The sequence below is a fragment of the Lacerta agilis genome, chromosome 2, assembly GCF_009819535.1.
Source record: "Lacerta agilis isolate rLacAgi1 chromosome 2, rLacAgi1.pri, whole genome shotgun sequence".
NCBI lineage: Eukaryota > Metazoa > Chordata > Lepidosauria > Squamata > Lacertidae > Lacerta > Lacerta agilis.
This window is the reverse complement of record NC_046313.1, coordinates 94,916,400-94,937,754: the sequence shown is the minus strand read 5'-3', so window position 1 is coordinate 94,937,754 and position 21,355 is coordinate 94,916,400. Positions and strand designations below refer to the sequence as shown.

The window sequence follows — 21,355 nt, the reverse complement described above, 5'->3', positions numbered from 1 at the left end:
ACGCCGTTTACCTTCCCGCTGGAGTGGTACCTATTTATCTGCTTGCACTTTGACGTGCTTTCGAACTGCTAGGTTGGCAGGAGCAGGGACCGAACAACGGGAGCTCATCCTGTTGCGGGGATTCGAACCGCTGACATTCTGATCGGCAAGCCCTAGGCTCTGTGGTTTAACCCACAGTGCCACCCACGTCCCTCCCCATCCTAGTAAGTCGTAGCAATTCTGCCATCAAGCAGAGCAGCAGCACCCCTCTGTGCTGTCCACTGTTGCCTTTAGGGGTGGAAAAGGCAGGTGCAAATATAAGAATAAGAATAGTTTTCACTGCACCATCAGTGTACATGGGTGTGCTTTATAGAGTGGAAGAGTCCAGGTCCCTGCTGTGAAGAGAGGAGAAACAACAGAAGAAGGGAGGTTGGTAGAGACAAGGCTGAACAGGGAAGCAACATACAGTTGTTTCAGTAACATGTGCTTAGGCTGAGTTGCACACTGAGCCATTGAAGGGCATGGGAGGCACTAAAGGATAGTACCAAAGGCTTCATGGAAAAGGTGGACTTTGAGGAGGGATCTGAAAACAGGAAGAGGTGGCATCACAATTGTATCTATGAGGAAGGAAGAGACCTTCAGGTGTTGGGTGTTGGTGGAGCTGGAAAAGTGAAGACAGGGATGTATTGAGAAAAAAGAGTGAAGGAAGTAGGGGAGGGCAAGTCCACGGAGGGTTCTGAAGGTAAGGACAGGGAGCTTGTGCTGGATCTGAGAGTAGATAGTATAGGGATTTGAGGAGTAGCTTGGCTATAGCATCTCAAGGCTACAGCATCTCAGGGAATGAATGCCCTGATGCTGTTTTTCCAAGTCTTAAAGGGCCAGCAGTGGAAGGCCAAGCAGTTCTTTCCAGCAGCATAAGCACAAGGTGATTTGAGACAGATGAATGGGAAGCAGCGCAGAAGAGACACAAGGAAATGTAAGTAGAGTAGGCGGATTTTTAGAAAGGCTTTGCAAAAAAGCGTTCGTCTGTTACGTTCCAACAAACAGCTCATACGGTGCCTTGAAAACTTCCCCGCGCCACAGGAGTGGTGACTATGAATAAGAGGCAATCTGTAATTCTTCTTCTGAAACCATGCATAGCTGATGCATGTCTGCACTGAACAGGAGACAGATCGCTTGAAATATTTCGATGGAAATCCCAATTCGGCTCCGCCTGCAATATTCCTCATAACTTGCTGTGGAAAGGAAAAGGTGGCGTGATCTCTCTGGTGTGCACAACCACAGCAGTGGCACGAGGGGCAACGCTTAAGATCAGCCTCATTCTGCAGGGCCAATGGGACAGGCAGCTGAGATGCACCTGATTTAAAGGGAACTGCAGCATGTATATATTTAAAAACAACAACTCAGGAAGCAATAGCAATGGTATACAGAGGCATACAGTGAAAGCCAATCTGGTTAATATTTTTCCTTTTTTTGTAAAAAAGAAAGAAAGGATGATGGCAATAATTTCTGTCTGATTTGAAATCTACGTGGACAAAGCCACAGGCTCCAATTGTACTTACCTGTCAAGGTCTGACATTCCTATTAGCAAGCCGCCCAAGGGCAGACACCGCTTTTAGCAGGGCACTTATTTTACAAAGGATGGCAAAAGCCCAACTTGTCCAGTGGGATGCTTTATATATAAAAAAATGAAAGTGAAAACTAAAAAGACAATATTCTGAAAAGCAGCAGGACGCAAGCTGGAGGAAGAACCGAGAAAGTAAAAGCGGAAAGAGTGAAAGAGAACAAACATGGCGAGGGAGGGAGAGAAGTAAGTTCGAGGTGGCCAAATTCCCTCTGACTTACTGAACAGGAAGCATTTCTATCTGAGAGCCAAGTGGATAATATTAATTAAAAGAGATAACATGAAACAGAAAAAAACAAAAGGAGCAGATGAAAGGAAATCAGAATTATTAAATAAAATTGCGACGGATTAAAAAGAAAAAAAGAAAAAAACCCCGAACGGTATAGACACTATGATCAAATGCACCAGGCCCTTTGATTCATTTGCCACAGAAAGTCTCCAGCAAAACCACGAATTGAAACTTGATCTTTCTGAGATGGTGATCATAGAATCATAGAATTGGAAGGGACCACGAGGGCCATCCAGTCCAGCCCCCTGCAGTGGATGAATCTTTTGCCCAACATGGGGCTCAAACCTGCAACCCTCATGTTCTACCAACTGAGCTGTTGTTTGGCAAACAGCGATATTAATAACGAGTACAAAATTCCAGTTGTGGTGTTGTTTCTTTGGTGCCACTCACATTTACCCCTTGAATCATAGCACGATGCCAGTCACTGCTGCAGTAATAATGTGAATACGGGGGGGGGGGGTGTAGGCAGGGGTAATTACACTAGTCTTTCCTGCCCAACTGGCTCAGTTCATGCCCCTTTTTACATACTCATCTAAGAACAATGGAACTGCTTCTCACTGCACTGTGATTCCAGGCTGTTGGGAAATTTATAAATACCCCAGTCATATATTCTCCATCAAGTCTCCTGTGCTTCTCTCCTTCACGCCATTAGAATATCTACATATGCTACCCAATAAAATGACTGGTATGGTGTGCAAGTGTGAAAGCAGTCTGCATATATTCTGTATTCAGGTGCTCATTGGATCGCAGTGGTGCAGGAACTCAGAATAATAGACTGGAAGGGACCCCAAGCTTCATCTGGTACAACTCCCTGCAATGCAGGAATTGCAGCTAAATTCCTGACAGATGGCCATCCAACGACTGGTTTAAAAACCTCCAGTTAAAGGAGGGCCCACCACCTTCTGAGACAGCCCCACAGAAATGGCTCCCACACATCTAGTAATGCATAAAAGTGTGGCATTGGGAGATAAGACTTACTGGGCTTGCTATCTTCAAAATGCAATGGCTGTGGTTGAAATGGCCAGATGCCTGCTCAGTTTTATGACATGACTTCTTCCTTACGGCTTGCTTACATTGTGATACAATCAACGTCCATCTGTCTCAAAAGACCATGGCGTGCGCCTTCAGGGGTGAAGTCAAACCGCAGCGTTAGCAGCACTGAAGTGAATCTCCCCAGGGTGCAAGCCTGGAAATGTGTATGGAGGTCCTGGGCTGCCCAGATGACAAGACCCTGCTCCCGGCCTCGCTGATGTGGTCCAAAGGAAAATAGAGCAATACGTTTAGCATCAGTTTGGCTGCAAGAGTTGCCGGAAGGAGGCCTACAAGCAGCCATGCAACCGGGTTGTCTTAGGGACTCTACTCTGGATTTATGTAGGGTTTACTCCTTAGCCCTTTCTTCTCAAAAGATATCCTGCAAAGCAGTGGAGGTTTGGGATCAGAGCTGTCCTTCTCCTACATGGGCTACCTTCTCAAGTTGAAGAGCCCCATCTGCCTCCTCATATAATCAATATATTTAAATATTTCAAATACAATAAAATCGTGGCTGGGTGAAAAGGTGCTTGGTGTTACTTCCAAAGGAATCAGAACAACGGGGTCACAGAAAGATTTTGTGCTAGACTGTGAACCTGAGCTGAAGGTTTACAGAAGGTGGTGACCTCACTCCCATGATCAAGCTGTAGTTGTGAGCGGCCCAAGCACACATAACAACTGGGGGCCAGGAATGCAGATGCATGTCTCCGAAATCAAAAGGGGGTGTTGAGACAGATCAGTAGGGCTGGGAATAACTTTGTGCTAGGGGTGGGACTGTACATCTGCATACAGAAACGGAAGATGCCTGAGACCTTGTGGATGTGAAGCTACCAGTCCACGGAGCTATGGCATTTCCTCTCAGTGCAGGAGCTGTGCTTCCACGAGCTCTGCCACTTTGGAGCTCTGCCACTGAGCCTTCTTGTGGCTGAACGGGACTGAGCCAAGGAGACTCAATCTGTCACAGCTTCAGAGAACTGCTGCATTCGATGCTACTCACTGCATAACTTTTTGGCTTTATGAAGACAAACATACAAGCGCATCGAGAAAGCGTCTGTGCGGAGTCAACAGGTTTTACCTTGGGATCAGCAGTGAGCAGTTTGAATGCTTGATATACTTGTGCTTCTTTCACGCCTCCACCAAGATCCAGGAAGTTGGCAGGCTTTCCACCATTAAGGGAAATGATATCGCACGTTGCCATAGCAAGCCCAGCGCCATTGACTGCAATTAAAGAGAATCAGAGTTGTGCATTTTTAAATGGCAAGATGCAGACTCGTATGGATGTTGTCTAAGAAGTGCCACCACCCCTACCCAGAGAAGTTACCGTTTAAGAGCGGTATAAAAATGCTGTAACTAATAACACAATAAAGAGAAAAAGAGAGAGAGCAGGGAACAGTGTAAAAGAGATGGACTCTCAGGTTTAATGCACATGGACACAAAGAAGACACCAGCAATATTTGGTGTCTGGCATTCTTAGGCTGCTGTTTATTGATTCATTTCCCCCCAGTGATTATGCAGAACTAAATGGACTAAGACACGTTTCACTATTGGGGGGGGGGTGTCAGAGAGAAAGGCCACACAGCAGCTTCCTGCTCTCCGAGAGTCAGTGTGGTGTAGTGGTTAAGAGCGGTAGACTTGTAATCTGTGGAACCGGGTTCGCGTCTCCGCTCCTCCACATGCAGCTGCTGAGTGACCTTGGGCAAGTCATACTTCTTTGAAGTCTCTCAGCCCCACTCACCTCACAGAGTGTTTCTTGTGGGGGAGGAAGGGAAAGGAGAATGTTGGCCACTTTGAGACTCCTTCGGGTAGTGATAAAGCAGGATATCAAATCCAAACTCTTCTTATTGCATTTATATCCTCTCTCTTTCCCCCAAGGAGCTCAAGGCGGCATACGTGTTCTCCACCTCCTCATTTATTCCCCACGAACAACCCTGTGAGGTAGGCTAGGCTGAGAGGCAGCGACCAGTCCAAGGTCACCCAGTGAGCTCCGTGGCTGAGCGAGGAATTGAATCCTGGTCTCCCAGGTCATAGTCCAACACTCTAACCACCACACCACACTGACTCTACATCAAAGGGATAGGGTGGGATATGATTTAAATCAGACAGTCACCAAGCCTTAAATTCGAGTGGTTCAGGTGCCTATCAGTTTGAAAGCAAAATGGAACAACCCAAATTAAAGAAGTGGTTTCAACAAAAGGACTCCTTACCATATCTAAGTAAATACATTTGTAAATTAAAGGATGCTTTCCCCCTCTTTTGTTTTTAAAGTGGGCCTTCCAGGACAGCAACACAACTATCTTGCTACCATTTGATTGTGGAGGGCAGGACAAACCTCTGTCATGATCACAGCTTTGCTAAAATACTGGATTTCTTCATTTTATGTATGCGAAGGTCACCATGTATGTGTCTGGCCAGGATATAAATCTTATTATTATTATTATTATTATTATTATTATTATTATTATTAGTTTGTAAGTTGTTTTGGGATTAATTTGAATGAAAAACAACACAAAAATATAATAAATCAAATCATATCTAATACCTTTTTTAAAAAAAGCAGAAAGAATGCTGTGGTAACCAGTGAGAGCCCAAGTACGCCCAGGTGCTGACACCAGTAGGCCTGTTTGCTGTTGACTCTCCAACTGTCATTCTCTGAGTGGTGATTTGCAGAGTCCTGGACTTTGGCCTCATGGTTCAACTCTAATTGCACCACTAGGTTCAAGGCCCAAAATAGCATGGTGGGGTGGGGAAAATGGGGTGCTAAGAAGTCCAAAACAGTGGCACAAGGTTCCCGTTCCAGGCTGATGGAAGAGGAACGGTCCCTTTTAGAGTCGGGAGATATACTGCAACATTTTGTTGCAGGCTCCCCACTGGTTTTGTATAGAAAATGAGAGGAACCCTGACAGATGCTAGGAAGAAAACATAAAGCAAACCTTGCTTGGGGAATGCATGTGACTTGCAGGCTAAATTATGCCCATTCATAGGGTAATTTTAATTGATTAGTACTTAATAAATGAGGCATAATTTTAATTGTGCATAATACAATGATGTTTTCACAGTTTTATGTTCTGAACTTGCATATACTTTCCCAGGGAATTAGGAGCAAAAACCATATTCTGAAACCAGCAGAAACCCCACGAAACATCTCCTTCACTTACCACTGATCCCTTAATTCCCTTGGCAGTTTTATGGGCCATGTCTAATTTCATTAACCTTGGAATAAAGCTAACATCCTGTTGGAAAATATTTAAAAACTCAGTTCTCCTTTTAACCAAACTCCCACTGGATATTCTTTTGATGACAATGCTTTAGATTTTATCTTCTTTTTTTAATGATTGACACCTCTGCTATGTTAAACGTTGCCTGTGTTGCAAATACATTAACTCATCTGGGTAAGAGAGAAGAAAATGCTTTGGCACGTTAAATTGATTGCTTCTTTACAAAGCAAGCTTTTTTTCTTTTTCTTTTTTAATTCCTAGAACAGGAGCCTACAATCTGGATGGGATGTTTTAGGCATATAATTTGATGGTGCTATTGGTTTAATGAGCTACAAATCCTTTTAAAAATGTTAATTCCAGTTAGATTAAGACCTCAGTACCAAAGCTACAAATTTGTTCTACCACAATCTCTGAATCTCGCAATTAAGCATGGAGAGAAATCTATGTGCCATAAACTGTGAGGAGCAAAAAGCTACTTCTTTACATTTTTTTTAAATTCCCACAAAGGCTTTTAAAAAAAGTGTAAATGAAATGCTTATGTCAAATATAGACTGGTTCAGCTCTTATTTCCATTTTTATTATGAATTTTCCTTGTATATCTGAAGCTGATTTTTATGTGTAATATTTATTTTGATACTAAAAATGATGCTCTAGTAGTTAATAGTGTTTTGCAGAATGTAAAAATTCCCTGGTTGTTTTTTTTTTGTATCTCCTGTTTATTTAATATGTTTTAGCCTATGTTGTAAAGCACTTAAGAGTTTTTGCTTAAATATAAGTGGTTCAGATAAATAATTTAATCTTTTATTTCCATTCACTGAAACTTTTTTCAAACAATACAGTCTTTTGCAGGATCCCAAATTTACATGGCCACACATGTAAGTTCTGTTTATCAGGTTAGGCTTTTAACATGCTGGGGAACCAAAGTATAATGTTAACTTGCATTGAAACCAGGCAGAGGGCCTTCTCGGTAGTGGCGCCTGCCCTGTGGAACGCCCTCCCATCGGATGTCAAGGAAACAAGCAACTATTTTACTTTTAAAAGACATCTGCAGGCAGCTCTGTTTAGGGAAGTTTTTAATATTTAATGCTGTATTGTGTTTTTAATATTCGGTTGGGAGCCACCCAGAGTGGCTGGGGAAACCCAGCCAGATGGGTGGGGTATAAATAATAAGATATTATTATTATTATTATTATTATTATTATTATTATTATTATTATTATTAACCTAATCAAACTTTTTAAAAAGAAAAGTGAACAAGAAATGTAAGGAAACAAGAGACAATACTGCAAAGGCAAAGGTTTGGGTAGGAAGATTCTGTGTGTACAAGAGGGTCTTCCCCCTGCCCTCTCAGAAATAATCCCATGCTTCTCACTAACAGCCAATCCAGGCATGGGTCACATCCACACCATTCATTTGAAGAATAAAGCTACCCACAAATAACCCTGGGAACTGCAGTTCACCCCTCACAGGACTATCATTCCCAACATTCTTTGAGGGAAGCCATTTGCTTTAAATGTATGGTATGGTTGTGGCCATGACATACCTGCGATCTACAATCTTTTTGTTGTTGTTGTTTAGTAACAAAGCAGCTGTATTGGGGCTTCTAATATGATCTGGAGCAGTGGTTCCCAATTAGCTAAAGTACTCTGTTTTTAAAAAGCCAAGCCATGGACCCCCCCTGCTTTTGAAAAAATTGATATATCTATGGTAGCTTTTGTTACGTAAATGGCGCCACGGACCCCCTGGGTCAACAGACGACCAATTGGGAACCACAGATCTAGAGACTTATCTACCCCCACCCCCAAATTGCTAATAGCAGCTTGGGGAGAGAGGCAATTTAGATTGGGGGAAATGCATGGGAGGAACCAGTTAAAGTCCACTCTCCATTCCCCGTTCCATTAATAGTCCCATATGGCTGTTTCAATGTTTAAAAAAAGTGAAAGATTCTGATCACGGATTGCTTGAGGTCTCAACTGTTTTAAAATCTTGCCTGGGTGGTGGGTGAGGAGCCTGGACTGGCGTCCACCAGAACATAATGACTTGCTCTAGTGGATAGGTCTATGCCATGTGCAGAAGATCATGAACCCTTAAAAAGGCCCCCTTCATTGTCTGTAGCACACCTTCTTTTATGGTTTTCCATACAGGAAGCAAAGCAGAAAACACTGATTCTAAATTCAAATGATAGATCTGGGTATGCAGTCGAAACATTCTGCCCAGATTCCTTGGGGCAGCAATTACTTTTTTTCTTCCATTATTTAGAGTTCTTTTCTATTCAAATGTTGACAACTTTTTGGATACATGGCTGACAATTCCAGTAACGCAGTTGTGGAGTAAGTAAAACACCCACCCACCATCATTTGGCATCTTTGATGTTCACAGAGTGCGCATATGCCAAAGATAATGACTGCATGCAGCTTAAATGTGAAGAACAGCTTTGCCGCACATTTTTTATGTTACTAAGTGGCTGCGTTTGGACGATCATATCGCAGCTTAATTAGCCAATCTATGAATGAGCCATTGATTTCAACCTTTGAGCTGGCAAACAAACTAGGAAGTCTTCCGTTAACTGTAGTTTCCTGTTTCGTCCAACCTGGGAGACTACGGTGAACAGCTTCAGAACAAGCCAGGATATTAAGTTAACTTCAGTATATGAAGCTGTTAACCATAGTTTCCTGGGAAAGCCAAGTTTACCGCAAACTTTCCATTTTGCTCAGAACCTTGTGCAAATGGGATGTAGATGCAGCCGTGAGGCTCATTCATACCTTGGCTCATTAAGCCGAGATACGATTATTTGAATGCAGCCTCCATGGTTGTTAATGGTTATGTCAAGCACATGGCTGGGAATCCAAAAGACAACTTTAGTCATGATCAAAGACCTGCATGCATGGCAGAACTGTTGACTGGTTTTCATTGGACTACATACCTCCATGTCCTATTGCATGCTGGTTTTGAAACTCCCCCAGTTTCCAAATATCCCCCCAATCTTTTAACATGTAAGGTCTTTGAATCGAAGCCAGAAACGTATAGTATAAATACATTTTTGCTTACCAAAACAGGCAATGTTTCCATCCAGGCCTATGTACTTCAAGTCATAGTGGGCAGCTTCATTTTCTATAGGCTCATTCTCAGATTTGTCATCCATGGCAAATATCTCTTTTTGCCTGAACTCAGCATTGTCATCAAAGTTTATCTTGGCATCAAAGCACACAACTAAATGAAAGGGAAATGAAATCAATACATCAGAGCTATTGAGTGGTTAGTTCCAAATCTGAAATAGAGTTGCATAATTTCTAAGCACCACACTTCCCAGTATTGAGAGTGCACAGTCCTGATCTCTGCAAAATCAATGTAACTCCCCCCACCCCCACCGACGGAATTATACTGAAGCAGGCCTCGGGGACTTAGAACAGCAGACATCAAAACTCAATTTGCCATAGGCCTACCAGGTGTCAAGAGTCTTAAACTAAGATGTGGAACGCCAGCGTGGCGAAAACACACAATGAAAGTGAGGGCAGAAAATGGAAACTCAACAGAGCAGTCTCCCATAAATGTTCTCAACAGACTGACGTAACAAAGTTCAGCAGCATGCATTTAATTACAAATCTGTAATAGCTGTAGCTCTTACGCGTTATGTTAATACAGCCTTTAAGCGATTGTTTTAATATATGCTGCACAGTCAGGCAAATAAACACAGTCAGAGAAAAACAGGAGGATAAACTAGGGAGGGGAGAGCCACATATGCCTTGAGCTTCTTGGAGGAAAGGTGGGGTATAAATGTAATAATAAACAGGTCTAAAAACAAGAGGAAATGCAACCTAAAATCAAACAGAAGTAATAATAATAAAAAAGCAGCTAAATATAAACAGGCTGCAATTTTAGAAGCAGATCACACACACACGAGGAGCCGTGAGATTGTACTCTCCTTCCCGCTACCGGATCCAATCTTAACCAGGGTTTGCTCTTAACTGAGATATGAAACCCTTATCCATGCCTGCACCGCTAGCAGGACTTTCCTGGCATACCTTCCTAATGTCACCACGGAAATCTCATTTCTGCAGAACTTTCACCATTCACAAGAGCAACATTGCAAAACAGCAGGGAAGCAAGCCCACCTCTTAATATTTATAAAACATTTTCTGCCGTCAAAAGAATATTGTTACATACATGATAGATTATACAAATGCACTTCTTTTTTCTTCTGAACAAATATCAAAGAGAGCCCTGGCACTTATACTCTTGGAGTGTCTTCCCTCTGCTTTTGCTATTGACATGAAACTGTCAGAGATGTGCAAATTTCAACAGCTTATGCTAAGGGGCAAGGAGAATACTGGCAGTTCTTGGGGCCATCTAGGAAAAGACATAGTTACAGGTAGGTAGCCGTGTTGGTCTGCCATAGTCAAACCAAAATAAAAAAATAAAATAAATCCTTCCCGTAGCACCTTAGAGACCAACTAAGTTTGTTCTTGGTATGAGCTTTCGAGTGCATGCACACTTCTTCAGATACTTCAGATAGGAAAAGGCATTTTAATCTTCTATTTAAGCATGAACTGCAACAACACTTGCAGAGTTCTTCGCAGTTCCTGTAAATGAAGATCACTATGCTAGGTTTCTGTTGACATGTTACATAACAATTGCAAATTACTGTATCCCGATTGAGGCCAGGATCACGGGATACAATAAACCCACAACCATGTACTGCATCGGCTTCCATTGAAAGGCATGGGAAATGTTTAGTAGTGTAAGCATGAGACTGAAATCTCACTTGGTTGTATGGCTGATAATTTCCATAGATGTCGATGGGGCTGCTCACATTTAACTGATGGGGATCCACTCTCAGACATGGGGAAAATTTCCTGATTATAATGCTGGCACTTCTGTTCCGTTGCCTAATGTTCCTCTCACACTGCAGTACCTGTTGTGTTACGGAGATGTGACTTTTCACACCAGTGATTAAAATGTCACTTAACAACATGGCTTCTCCCCCACCCTTTGTGCACATGCATGCTTCTGTCCCCCAATGAAAATAGTAGGAAAGTATAGTGTGCTGTGCTGGAATCCTGCTTCAAATGTTGTCACTTACTCCCATAATTTCCTGGGTTAAGGGAGCTGCAAATGGATTTTTTTTTTCCTGGAATTGGGTCACATGGAAACAAGTGCTAAACATGTGCCATATTACATTGTTTTCCGGAAGTGTCTTTTACATTACGTGTAAGCTCAAATACAATGTGGAAATAAACAGTGAGGGAAACATCAGGGAAATGGAATAAACTGCTGTGTGGCTGCAGCCCTAATCTGCATGCAGTTAGTATAGCACAAAACACCTAGAATCCAGCTAGAAAGTGTAATACAATTATTTACAAATAATACATCTTTCTTTTCCAATGTTTTTTTGAATCTGGTTTCTTTTACTGTTCTGTTCGTAGTGCCACAAATCTATTCAAAATGCCGTAGGGAATTTTTTAGAGGCGAGGGAGAGCAGCTCCTGCACAGAGGCAACATTTGTAAATTCTGATCATTTATCATTTCCCCCAATAATTCAGTTTAATTTGACTATTGTGTGTTACGGTCATAAAACAAACACACACTTGATCATGACTGTAATTCAATCTCTGAATTATTGCCATGTGTTACTATAAATGAATTATTTTTATGATGTTTTGCTCTTTTTTATATATAAAAAGCCACTTTAATATATTTCATTTTGTGTGTCCAAAGGAACACAATCTTGAGGCAAAGGGAAATGTATCTTTCCTGCATCACCGAAGATCTGTGGCTTTTAAAAGAGCCATTAAGTAACCAGAGATTTTCGCTCTAAAACTCAAAACAATCTGTTTTATTCACTAATGTGGCAAGTTCCTTACTGGGTTTATCTGTTAGATACAAATTACTGGACAAGATTATGCTAAATGCTTATAACTGTGTGGACTACAGCTGATGGCAACTTGCTGCATTTTGAGAACCAGGACGTAGGAAAAAAATATGTCAAATCAACGGAGCCATTAAGGGTTTCTCATTTATTTGGGTTTCTTTATTCACAGTTATATTTCTTTCTCTGTTAGTGGATCAGATGCATGGTTCACATCCACCAGGAAGAAAGGGTTTGGTTTTGTGGGCCTGATTCTACGGAACTCCCATTTGCAGTCAGATACGCCCCTTCCCTGCTGAAATTCAGGTGCTGGGCAAAGATATTTCCATTTCAGCAGGCATTTTATGAAATTCCATGAGCAGGCATAATACAGCTTATGTTTTTTTACTTGTGGGTTTTGTTTTAAGCGCTGAATTATTTTGATTGATGGGTATCTTTATTGAGGGTGGTGTAGACTGCTTTTGCGACTATCTATGGTGCAAAGCTTTCCCAGAAATATTAGAAGTAAAATAGAATAAAAACAAGGTTGTTCACCCTAAAAGCACCACACTATTTAGACTTCAATCTAGTCCACACGTTTCTTGGGATTTGGACGGTCTTGGGATACTGTCTGTCTGCCAAGAAACAAAGAAACAAAGAAACTACTGCATTTTTGCATTGTCTCTCATGCCTGAACATTCCTTATGACACAAATGAATCATTACAAGTTTCACTCACATACTGTATCAGAAATGGGGAAAATAATCAAATAAAGCAACAATAGGGCGGAAAATCCATGGAAGATGAGATTTTGGCTGCTTGAAATGTGTCAGTAACTATGCTGGAAGCTGTTAGAGAAGAGCTGTATACATAAGCCTCCCATAAATAAACATCTGTTAAGGGAGATAAAGATCCTGTTGAGAGTCTAATTGGCCTTTAACTCAATGCCATGTTAGCTAGGTGAGGCGCAGGCCTAAATTGAGTTTCAAGCTATGGCTATGAAGGTGATTCTGTTTAGAATTAGCCACTGCCCTAGCCACGAGCGTGCATGCATTTAGGGTGCTCACATGCAGCAAGAGGAGCAGGGACGTGCTTCTGGTCCCCCTCTCAATGTCACAATCCCCGTGGTCCTGTCAGGATCGGGCATGCTCAGATTCATGAAGCAGAAACAGAACTCAGGGTGGTAGTAGGGGTTTGTGGTAACCAAGGATGGAGGCTCTCCCCCTTTCGCCTCTCCCATGGAGCGTAGAGCTTCGTTTGGGGCCGAGGAGGGTATTGAACATCTGCTGAGCTGGAGGCGGCTGAGGCTGAGCAGGAAGGACGCAGCATTGTTGTCAAGGACCAGGTGCCACTCTCCATAGATGGGAACAGACTGTTGATGTAGCAGAGTACTTAGCAGCTCAACATAAATCTTCGTGCACAGCGTACAGCGTGAAGGTGTAGTCCAGGACTCGGGAACAGAACTCGCTGACCAGTAACTTGCTTTGTATACAGCTTTGTACAAATTACTATATACACAGACTCTCAGAACTCTCATCAAACTCCTTACTATTCCAACAACTCCAAACTACTCCAACAATGAACCGCTGTGTCCTGCTGCTTATAAGGGAACTTTCAGCCAATCAGCAGACTATGCTTCCCTGTCTCCGGGCAAATTTTCACATATACCCTTGTTTAACTTGGCTTCTTGCCAACCCACTAATTGTCCACTTCAAAGCTGCAGTTTATCACTGACCTCAACACAGACTCACCCTCCCAGAGTGTGCATTTATAACCTCAGCATTCTTGCACGGCAAGAGAGCCATGCAAATAAGCACACTGGACCTGGCCTTTAAAAGCTTGGTGGGAGGGGTGTGGAAATTGGTTGGGGCATCTTGGTTGCTCCGGCTCAGTTCTGAACTTCTTTGCCTGGCTCCTGAACTCCTGACACCTACTGCCAAGTCGGCTGCTGAGCCTGTATCATTACTTATGCGAATGAAGATCTCTGTAAGAGCCCCTGTCGTCGTGCTTTGGGCAGGAGTCAGGACTTGCTCATGCAAGGAAACATGCAAACAGGAATAGAGTTTAGCATTGATAAGCGCAGAATCATACATCACAGTCAAGCCTTGGAAAGGAGGTGGGGATTTTGAATGTGACAATGGTGGGAAAGAGGCAGATGGCATGCCCAGGGGACGTTTTCTTTGAAAATTAGGGAGGTTATGTTGGCACAGGGGTGTAGTACTGAACTCCCATGCATGTGAGTTCATCTAGAAATTCCTATTTCTCTGCTAGATCAATGTGCTTTTTAAAATCTTTCTTTTTCTCTTCCGTACCTTGCCCTTCTGGAGTTTCGCCAAAGGGATTCACTTCAACTTGAGTGGCATCAATTTTCAGGAAAAGGTTGTACAGCTTCTTAATTTGATCGGCAGCCTAAAGTTGAAAAAGTGGTGCATAATTACACAAAAGGAAACCAGCGGAGGCGGGCAGAGAATTATCCTGAATTAAGACGCTAAAGATGTTTGTATTTTCTGCATCAGTTTAAAAGCAGCTACAAAAAGTAATTGACATAATAACATTCCTTTATGAAACACTAATGCCATCTATTGCTTTTAAATCAGTGGCCGATTATTTTAGCCAGGGGGAAATGGAATGCTGATTTGAAATGTTGTCAAACATTACAGAGGCTCACTCTTCACAGTGCACTAAATAGAACTTTGTAGTTAAAAGAAGAAGAAGAGTAGTGTCATTAATTCAAACAAACTTAATTTAAGCACAATGAACCAAGTTTGAGAGTTGATAATGAAGACATTATGCTGATACTGAAGTTAAAGTGATTACCTTAATGAGACTAAATTCAGAAACTGTGAAGCAATATGCAGCTGACAAATGCAGATTAGTTGCTGAATTTGTTTGGAAAATGTATAAACCCTCCCTTCCAGCATCAAAATGCAACTCTGACTGAAGAAACAATTGTTGAAAAATTGGCCTATTTGCTCTCTAAACTCAGCTCTTATCTGTTTTCTTGTAAGCAGCATTGACACATGATCAGAACTAACTAAATAAACAACTGCTGCATATTCCTTAAATGTAATTGTAAAAAAGCAAATAAGGAGGACACTATTTAGAAATGGCATTAACTTCATGATCTGCTGAGCCTTTTATATCCCCACCCCCAGCAACCTTCCTTGCCATGAACTACAATTCATTCAGTGTTCTACTTTGATAACTATATTGCAGGAGGGCAGCTCAACTGTTTGTCCCCAAATTTTGTTCTGTGGGGATTATAAGGCGTCCTTTGTTCTCCAATATCTCCCCACCCCATCATCATATCCTACTATTTTCAAATACTTTGAGTAACTCAGGGATCTGGAACTTCCATAATCCCCAGGCAACTGTCCAATTGTCAGGGCTGATGGTAGCTGTAGTCCAACATCTGGAGAACCACAAGTTCCTTGTTCTTGGAGTAAGTGATCCGGGTACTCCAGTGATCCTCAAACTTTATGCTTTCAGAAAAAAACCCTTGCACAGTCCCTTCCCTGCTCAGGAACTCCCATGTGTATTAGAAGATTCTGGGGCATGTTTTGTGTTGCTGATTCAGTATTATTTCACATTTGTGACCTAGAGGATGCCACACGATCTCCTGTGGCTGTGTGCTGGAAGGGGGAACAGGGCTGATGAGAATGCTGCCGTTCAGCAATACATGCCCATCGCTCCTGGTCTTAGCTGCAAAGAACCTGCTCAACTAGAACCCCTTAATCCTTGTCCCCTACTTAAATGGCCTAAATGCTTATTATTGTATTTGTGCGTTTTTCTTCTCTTGCTGTCCTTGGTTTTGTGCTCCCTCTGATGTCTCCTTCCCTGTCAAAGTTCAGACCAGTGGTTCCCAAAGTGGTTGGTAGACAGTGGGATTACCTAGGAGGGAGCTAAGAGGCAAGAGGTCGTAGGAGAGGGGGCTCTGGAAGTGTAAATGATTTACCAGACTTTGAAAAGCTGCTATCCCTGGATCAGGTCCATCTCTTTTGTTGAATTAAGCTAAATAGTTTTCGCTTAATGGATTTTGAATAACTGTGCAATTACTTCTTAACATTTTGAATTTTATTGTGTTATCACCTTCCTTAGTGAGTTGTGCAAACCACCATTCTGAATAGTGCTTTTTGTAGGGTAGGGTAAGGGGCACTGGGGATGAGTTCATGGAACCAAGGAGGCAGTGGGCCCAAAAAGTTTTGGAACCATTGGTTTAGCCTGCAATCTCTGAAGTGAGAACCTATGTCTATCAGCTCCATCTGGTACGCAGGCTGAGACCCTACCTGCCCGCAGACTGTCTCGCCAGAGTGGTGCATGCTCTGGTTATCTCTCACTTGGATTACTGCAATGTGCTCTATGTGGGGCTACCTTTGAAGGTAACCCAGAAACTACAACTAATCCAGAATGCGGCAGCTAGACTGGTGACTGGGAGCGGCCGCCGAGACCACTTAACACCGGTCTTGAAAGACCTACATTGGCTCCCAGTATGTTTCCAAGCACAATTCAAAGTGTTGGTGCTGACCTTTAAAGCCCTAAACGGCCTCGGTCCAGTATACCTGAAGAAGCGTCTCCACCCCCATCGTTCTGCCCAGACACTGAGGTCCAGTGCCAAGGGCCTTCTGGCGGTTCCCTCACTACGAGAAGCCAAGTTACAGGGAACCAGGCAGAGGGCTTTCTCGGTAGTGGCACCTGCCCTGTGGAACGCCCTCCCACCAGATGTCAAAGAGAAAAACAACTACCAGACTTTTAGAAGACATCTGAAGGCAGCCCTGTTGTAGTGAAGCTTTTAATGTTTAGTAGACTATTGTATTTAATTTTATTATTATTATTAGTATGCATTCTGAAAAGCTCCAGAAGGACACAATATGCAAACCACTAAGTTTGTTCATCTTTTTAATTTTTTAAAAAATCAAAATTAAAAGATAAACTTCCTCAAGAAGAAGTTGGACTGATACAGTTCTCATTCAACAGCAATTGATTATCACCCTCTCTCTCTCTCTCATTGAACCAAGGGATACTATCAAACATCTCCACCTAGAAGAACAAAAACCTGAAACAGGGGAGGGAAAGCAGAAATAGGGATACTCTTGCCACAGATGCCTGAAATAATTGACCTGTACTTTAGCAAGCTCTACCTTGGCTTTCTAGCACTAAGGCACTATGGTGAGGACAAACTAGTGCTGGATCTCTGAGCATTAGTTAGATGGATACCAGCACTCATTTATAACTAGATACATGCAAATAAAGCAGGCAGATGCAACTGAGTGCTTGGACATTGTAGCTAGAGAGTACATGTTTGCAAGCCTTAAAAATCAAACATAATGTGACCAGGTGCAAAGGAAAGGTGACAATAGGTGCAGCTGCATGAATGTACAGGTTGCCTTCTATTCAGACTGCCTACATTTCTAAAAAAAGACTAGGCATACTCAAATGGCATTGGAACAACTTAACCTTCAATATTCTGGTCTACAACCCAGAGCAATGAAACAGGGACTAGTTTATCTAACAGTTTGTTCCTCTGTCTCAATATACTGGGGAATCAACAACTGCAGATCAACAACCACAAGCCTCTAAAAGAATCAGCTAGCTTCTGGTTGCCAACTCCCTGATGAATCTCCCTGATGAGAGCATTCCACAAACAAGTAGATGCTGCGGAAAAGGTCGATTCTCGTGTTGCCACCTTCCAGACCTCATGTGGATGGAGGAGGCAATGAGAACCATTCTTTAAAGGTTCACTGATGTTCTATGCACAAAAAGTGGCTTATATAAGTGGTAACCAGTGGCCTAGGGAGTTTTGAGGAGAGCGGAAGTTGCCGGAGACAGCACTAGATGGCTGAACACCGCCATGTTAATTTCCCACAGTGCCCCAGAGCAACCGTACGATGATCAGGGGCATTTGGGGGGAATTAAAATGGCAGCTGGGTTTAGCCATGTGGTGCTGCTCAAAGCATGGAGCTGGGGGGAGGGCAGGCATCAGCAGTGGGTTCTCCCGGCTGCCCAAGGATTCCACGTGCTGATGCCATAAGTGATTTAGTGACTACTTGTAGCTGTTCATAGTTTCCTTCATCCCAACAGCACTTATGGTTCTCACTGACATAAGCACTTTTGTGCACAGAACTTCAGTCAAGGCCTTTAAAGAATGGATCCAATTCTAATTTGAATGAACCACTCCACATGACCAGTACTATAAACCCCAAATGTTTTGAATCTGAAGAACAAACAGCAGTTCCCTAACCATACATTTTATCAAATCAAATATTTACCATGCTTACAGTAAAGTTCTCCACATTAATGTTTGAAATAATTTGGATACTAATGGAAAATGTTAGTATAAAGTGAAATTTAACCCACCCCCCAAAAACAAAACAAAACAAAACAAAAAACACCCCACAAGGCAGGCATCAAGCAGTATTGAGATCTGTCACAAGGACTCCACAGTATGTTAAATGGAAGAATTTCACTGTCGCACTAACTAGAATTCTTCTGGCATCTACCTACTGGGGAATATAAACGATTATGATAAGACCAAATTAAATAGACCTTTGATTGTACTGATGTAGCCATTATGTTTCTATGCTCCAGTAAATCACACTGCAAAGGTTATAGCACATGGGAAGAAATGTATTAGCTGTTGTTTAGTTAAGCAGTTCATGCATTGTGCTAATAATTAAGTGCTAGAACATGCAAAGCTAGAAAGATTTAATAATAATTCTCTCTCATTAAAGATACTGCTAAATCTTCAAATGGGTGTTAATCATCTTAATGATTATGCATTTGTTAATTGCACAGTTGGGATAGAAATTAATTAGAAGTGGTGTATTAAAAATTCAAAGGTTTTACAAAAGTGGCATTTTGATGATATGGGAAATTCTGTGCAAAACCCATCACAAAAAAACAATTTATCATCCTTCTCTTCCCAGAGCAGTAAAATAAAGATTAAGCTAGTTGCAAAACAGGCTTGGTGGCTTGCATTTTCATGCTCCTATTTTGGAACATGAATGATAAATTTTAAGAGGAGTGAAATGCATGCTGAGAATCTACCATCTACAAAATGGCAAGCTTTTGCTTTTCAATAATAACCTGAAGAAAATTTCAGAAAAAAAGTTCTGTAGAAAAATTGCAGAAGAAAGCTGTGTTGGATGGTAGGGGCAAAAAGATCAACACTGCATTCCAGAGCCATTTCAATTAACCGGCATTTTCACAATGATTTTTCAGGATTTGCTACCCTGGAAGGGATGGCCGGGGACATTTCTCTTAAGCATCTAGTGAAAGAATGAAGCGCTACCTGTTTATATTTGTATTGTATTTGTTATTTTATGGTTTGCTGCACTGGGCTCCTTTGGGAGGAAGGGCAGAGTAGAACTGAAATTAATATAATTAATTAATATACAGTCGTACCTTGGAAGTCGAACGGAATCTGTTCTGAAAGTCCGTTCGACTTCCAAAACGTTCGGAAACCAAGGCGAGGCTTCCGATTGGCTGCAGGGAGCTCCTGCAGCCAATCGGAAGCTGCGTCAGACGTTCTGGTTCCAAAGAATGTTCACAAACTGGAACACTCGCTTCCGGGTTTGCGGAGTTCGGGAGCCAAAATGTTCGACTTGCAAGGCATTCAGGATCAATGGTATGACTGCAATTAATATAATGTAAATCTCACTGGAAGGACAGATCCTGAAGTTGAGGCTCCAGTACTTTGGCCACCTCATGAGAAGAGAAGACTCCCTGGAAAAGACCCTGATGTTGGGAAAGATGGAGGGCAGAAGGAGAAGGAGACGACAGAGGATGAGATGGTTGGACAGTGTTCTCGAAGCAACTAGCATGAGTTTGGCCAAACTGTGGGAGGCAGTGGAGGATAGGGGTGCCTGGTGTGCTCTGGTCCATGGGGTCACGAAGAGTCGGACACGACTGAACAACTGAACAACAACAACAAATCTCCATTGTTAGGCAGAGTAAAAAATGGACAGTTTGTATACTGTGGATGTATGTAATCTTGTACATTCTACATATAGCCGCTGGGGTACCTCTTGGCATTGTCCTCATCATAAAGCTACACCCAGGAGCAGGGATTTGCAAACAATTACAAATGGTGGATATTCCTGCATACTGGAGAAAGTAAAGCACCATCCCTTCATCTACATACGGGCCACTGATGCTTTTTCTTGGTCATGGGACATGATGGAATTTGAGGAATGAGCTTCTGGAAAGATGGAGGGGGAAGCACGATTCAAACTTATTCCAGCTCAGAACAGATCCGTTTATTTCAACGACTCTGTGCTCAACAAGCCTACACCTAGTTCCTACCTATTTGTTATCCCAAACCAAGGAGGCATGCTCTAAGAATAGATTCTTGGGATGAAGCCAACTAAGTTACACCCGAGAGCTGACCCAATGAAATCAATTATTGTGATCAACTTAAGTACGTGGGTTTCAAAGGATCTGCTCCGAGTATGATTTAGTTGGAACCCGTATTTTGAACACTGATTGGCTGCCATAACTCCTAAATGAGAAAGGAAACCAGAGGCACTGGTATCCCATGAGCTCTGATGCCACCAAGGTCACTGGCGTGCAATCCTCCCTATATATGAAAAGTTAGTGGAATTTCAGAGAACTGCTGAGTGGAAAAGGGTCCCAGACATCTGAATGCAGTCACGGTCTTGTTTCTGGGAAAACTTACCTGCTGTTGCAGAGGTCCCTTGAATCCCAGATTTTCTGCCAGCCGTTGGGCTTGAAGATCCTTTACACCTTCAAAAATATCTATTTCCTCCTGTTGCAATAAAGTGCACAAAACAGAACTAAGATATTCAGTTGGAAAACAGATCCGTAACTTCAAAAGTACCCCCAAAATGCTTAATATATATTTGCAAGTTATTAATTAAAATGTGGCAAGTTGCCAGACGTCCGAGACTGAGGCTATAGCAGCTGCCTATAGGGTATGTTATAATTATCATGCCAGCCAGGAAAGAGAGTCTCTCCAAAAAACTATGTAATTCTTCAGGGTGGCATGCTGACAAGACAATCTGACACCAGTTTTCACTTTTAATTACTGTACAGATGGCATCGATGAATACTTAGTCTGTTAATTTTTGTGACTGGTTCTGGCAAGGAACCAGAGCACCGGTGTCATTGCCCGGTAACGTTTCTCTGTTTGTGTATGTTTCAAATGTGCATTGTGGAACTCTGTGTGCATGTACCGTTAGCTCACCAAATGTATAAAAGAGATCCTTGTTGCTAAGTGACCGTCTCATGATAAATACTTTTAAGACAGTAACCACTATTAGAAGGTCATAATACAATCAAGCATTCCAGTACAGTAACATGAAATAAAAACTAGCTCTAATGTGGGGCAAAACGGCATTTCATAACAACGAGTCAAC

The 21,355-nt window shown here is 42.2% G+C and overlaps 1 protein-coding gene across 1 annotated transcript in view; it reads right to left on the bottom strand.

The window, feature by feature from the left end:
• The window catches only part of SUCLG2 (succinate-CoA ligase GDP-forming subunit beta), a 190,418-nt gene that overhangs the window by 62,274 nt on the left and 106,789 nt on the right, over window positions 1-21,355 (bottom strand). Inside the window, exons 6-9 of the mRNA XM_033141256.1 lie at window positions 20,656-20,745; window positions 14,294-14,390; window positions 9,185-9,346; window positions 3,997-4,139 (exon numbers count right to left, since the gene is read on the bottom strand). Of these exons, the coding sequence (XP_032997147.1) occupies window positions 3,997-4,139; window positions 9,185-9,346; window positions 14,294-14,390; window positions 20,656-20,745 (492 nt within the window). The remainder of the gene's footprint in view (window positions 1-3,996; window positions 4,140-9,184; window positions 9,347-14,293; window positions 14,391-20,655; window positions 20,746-21,355) is intronic.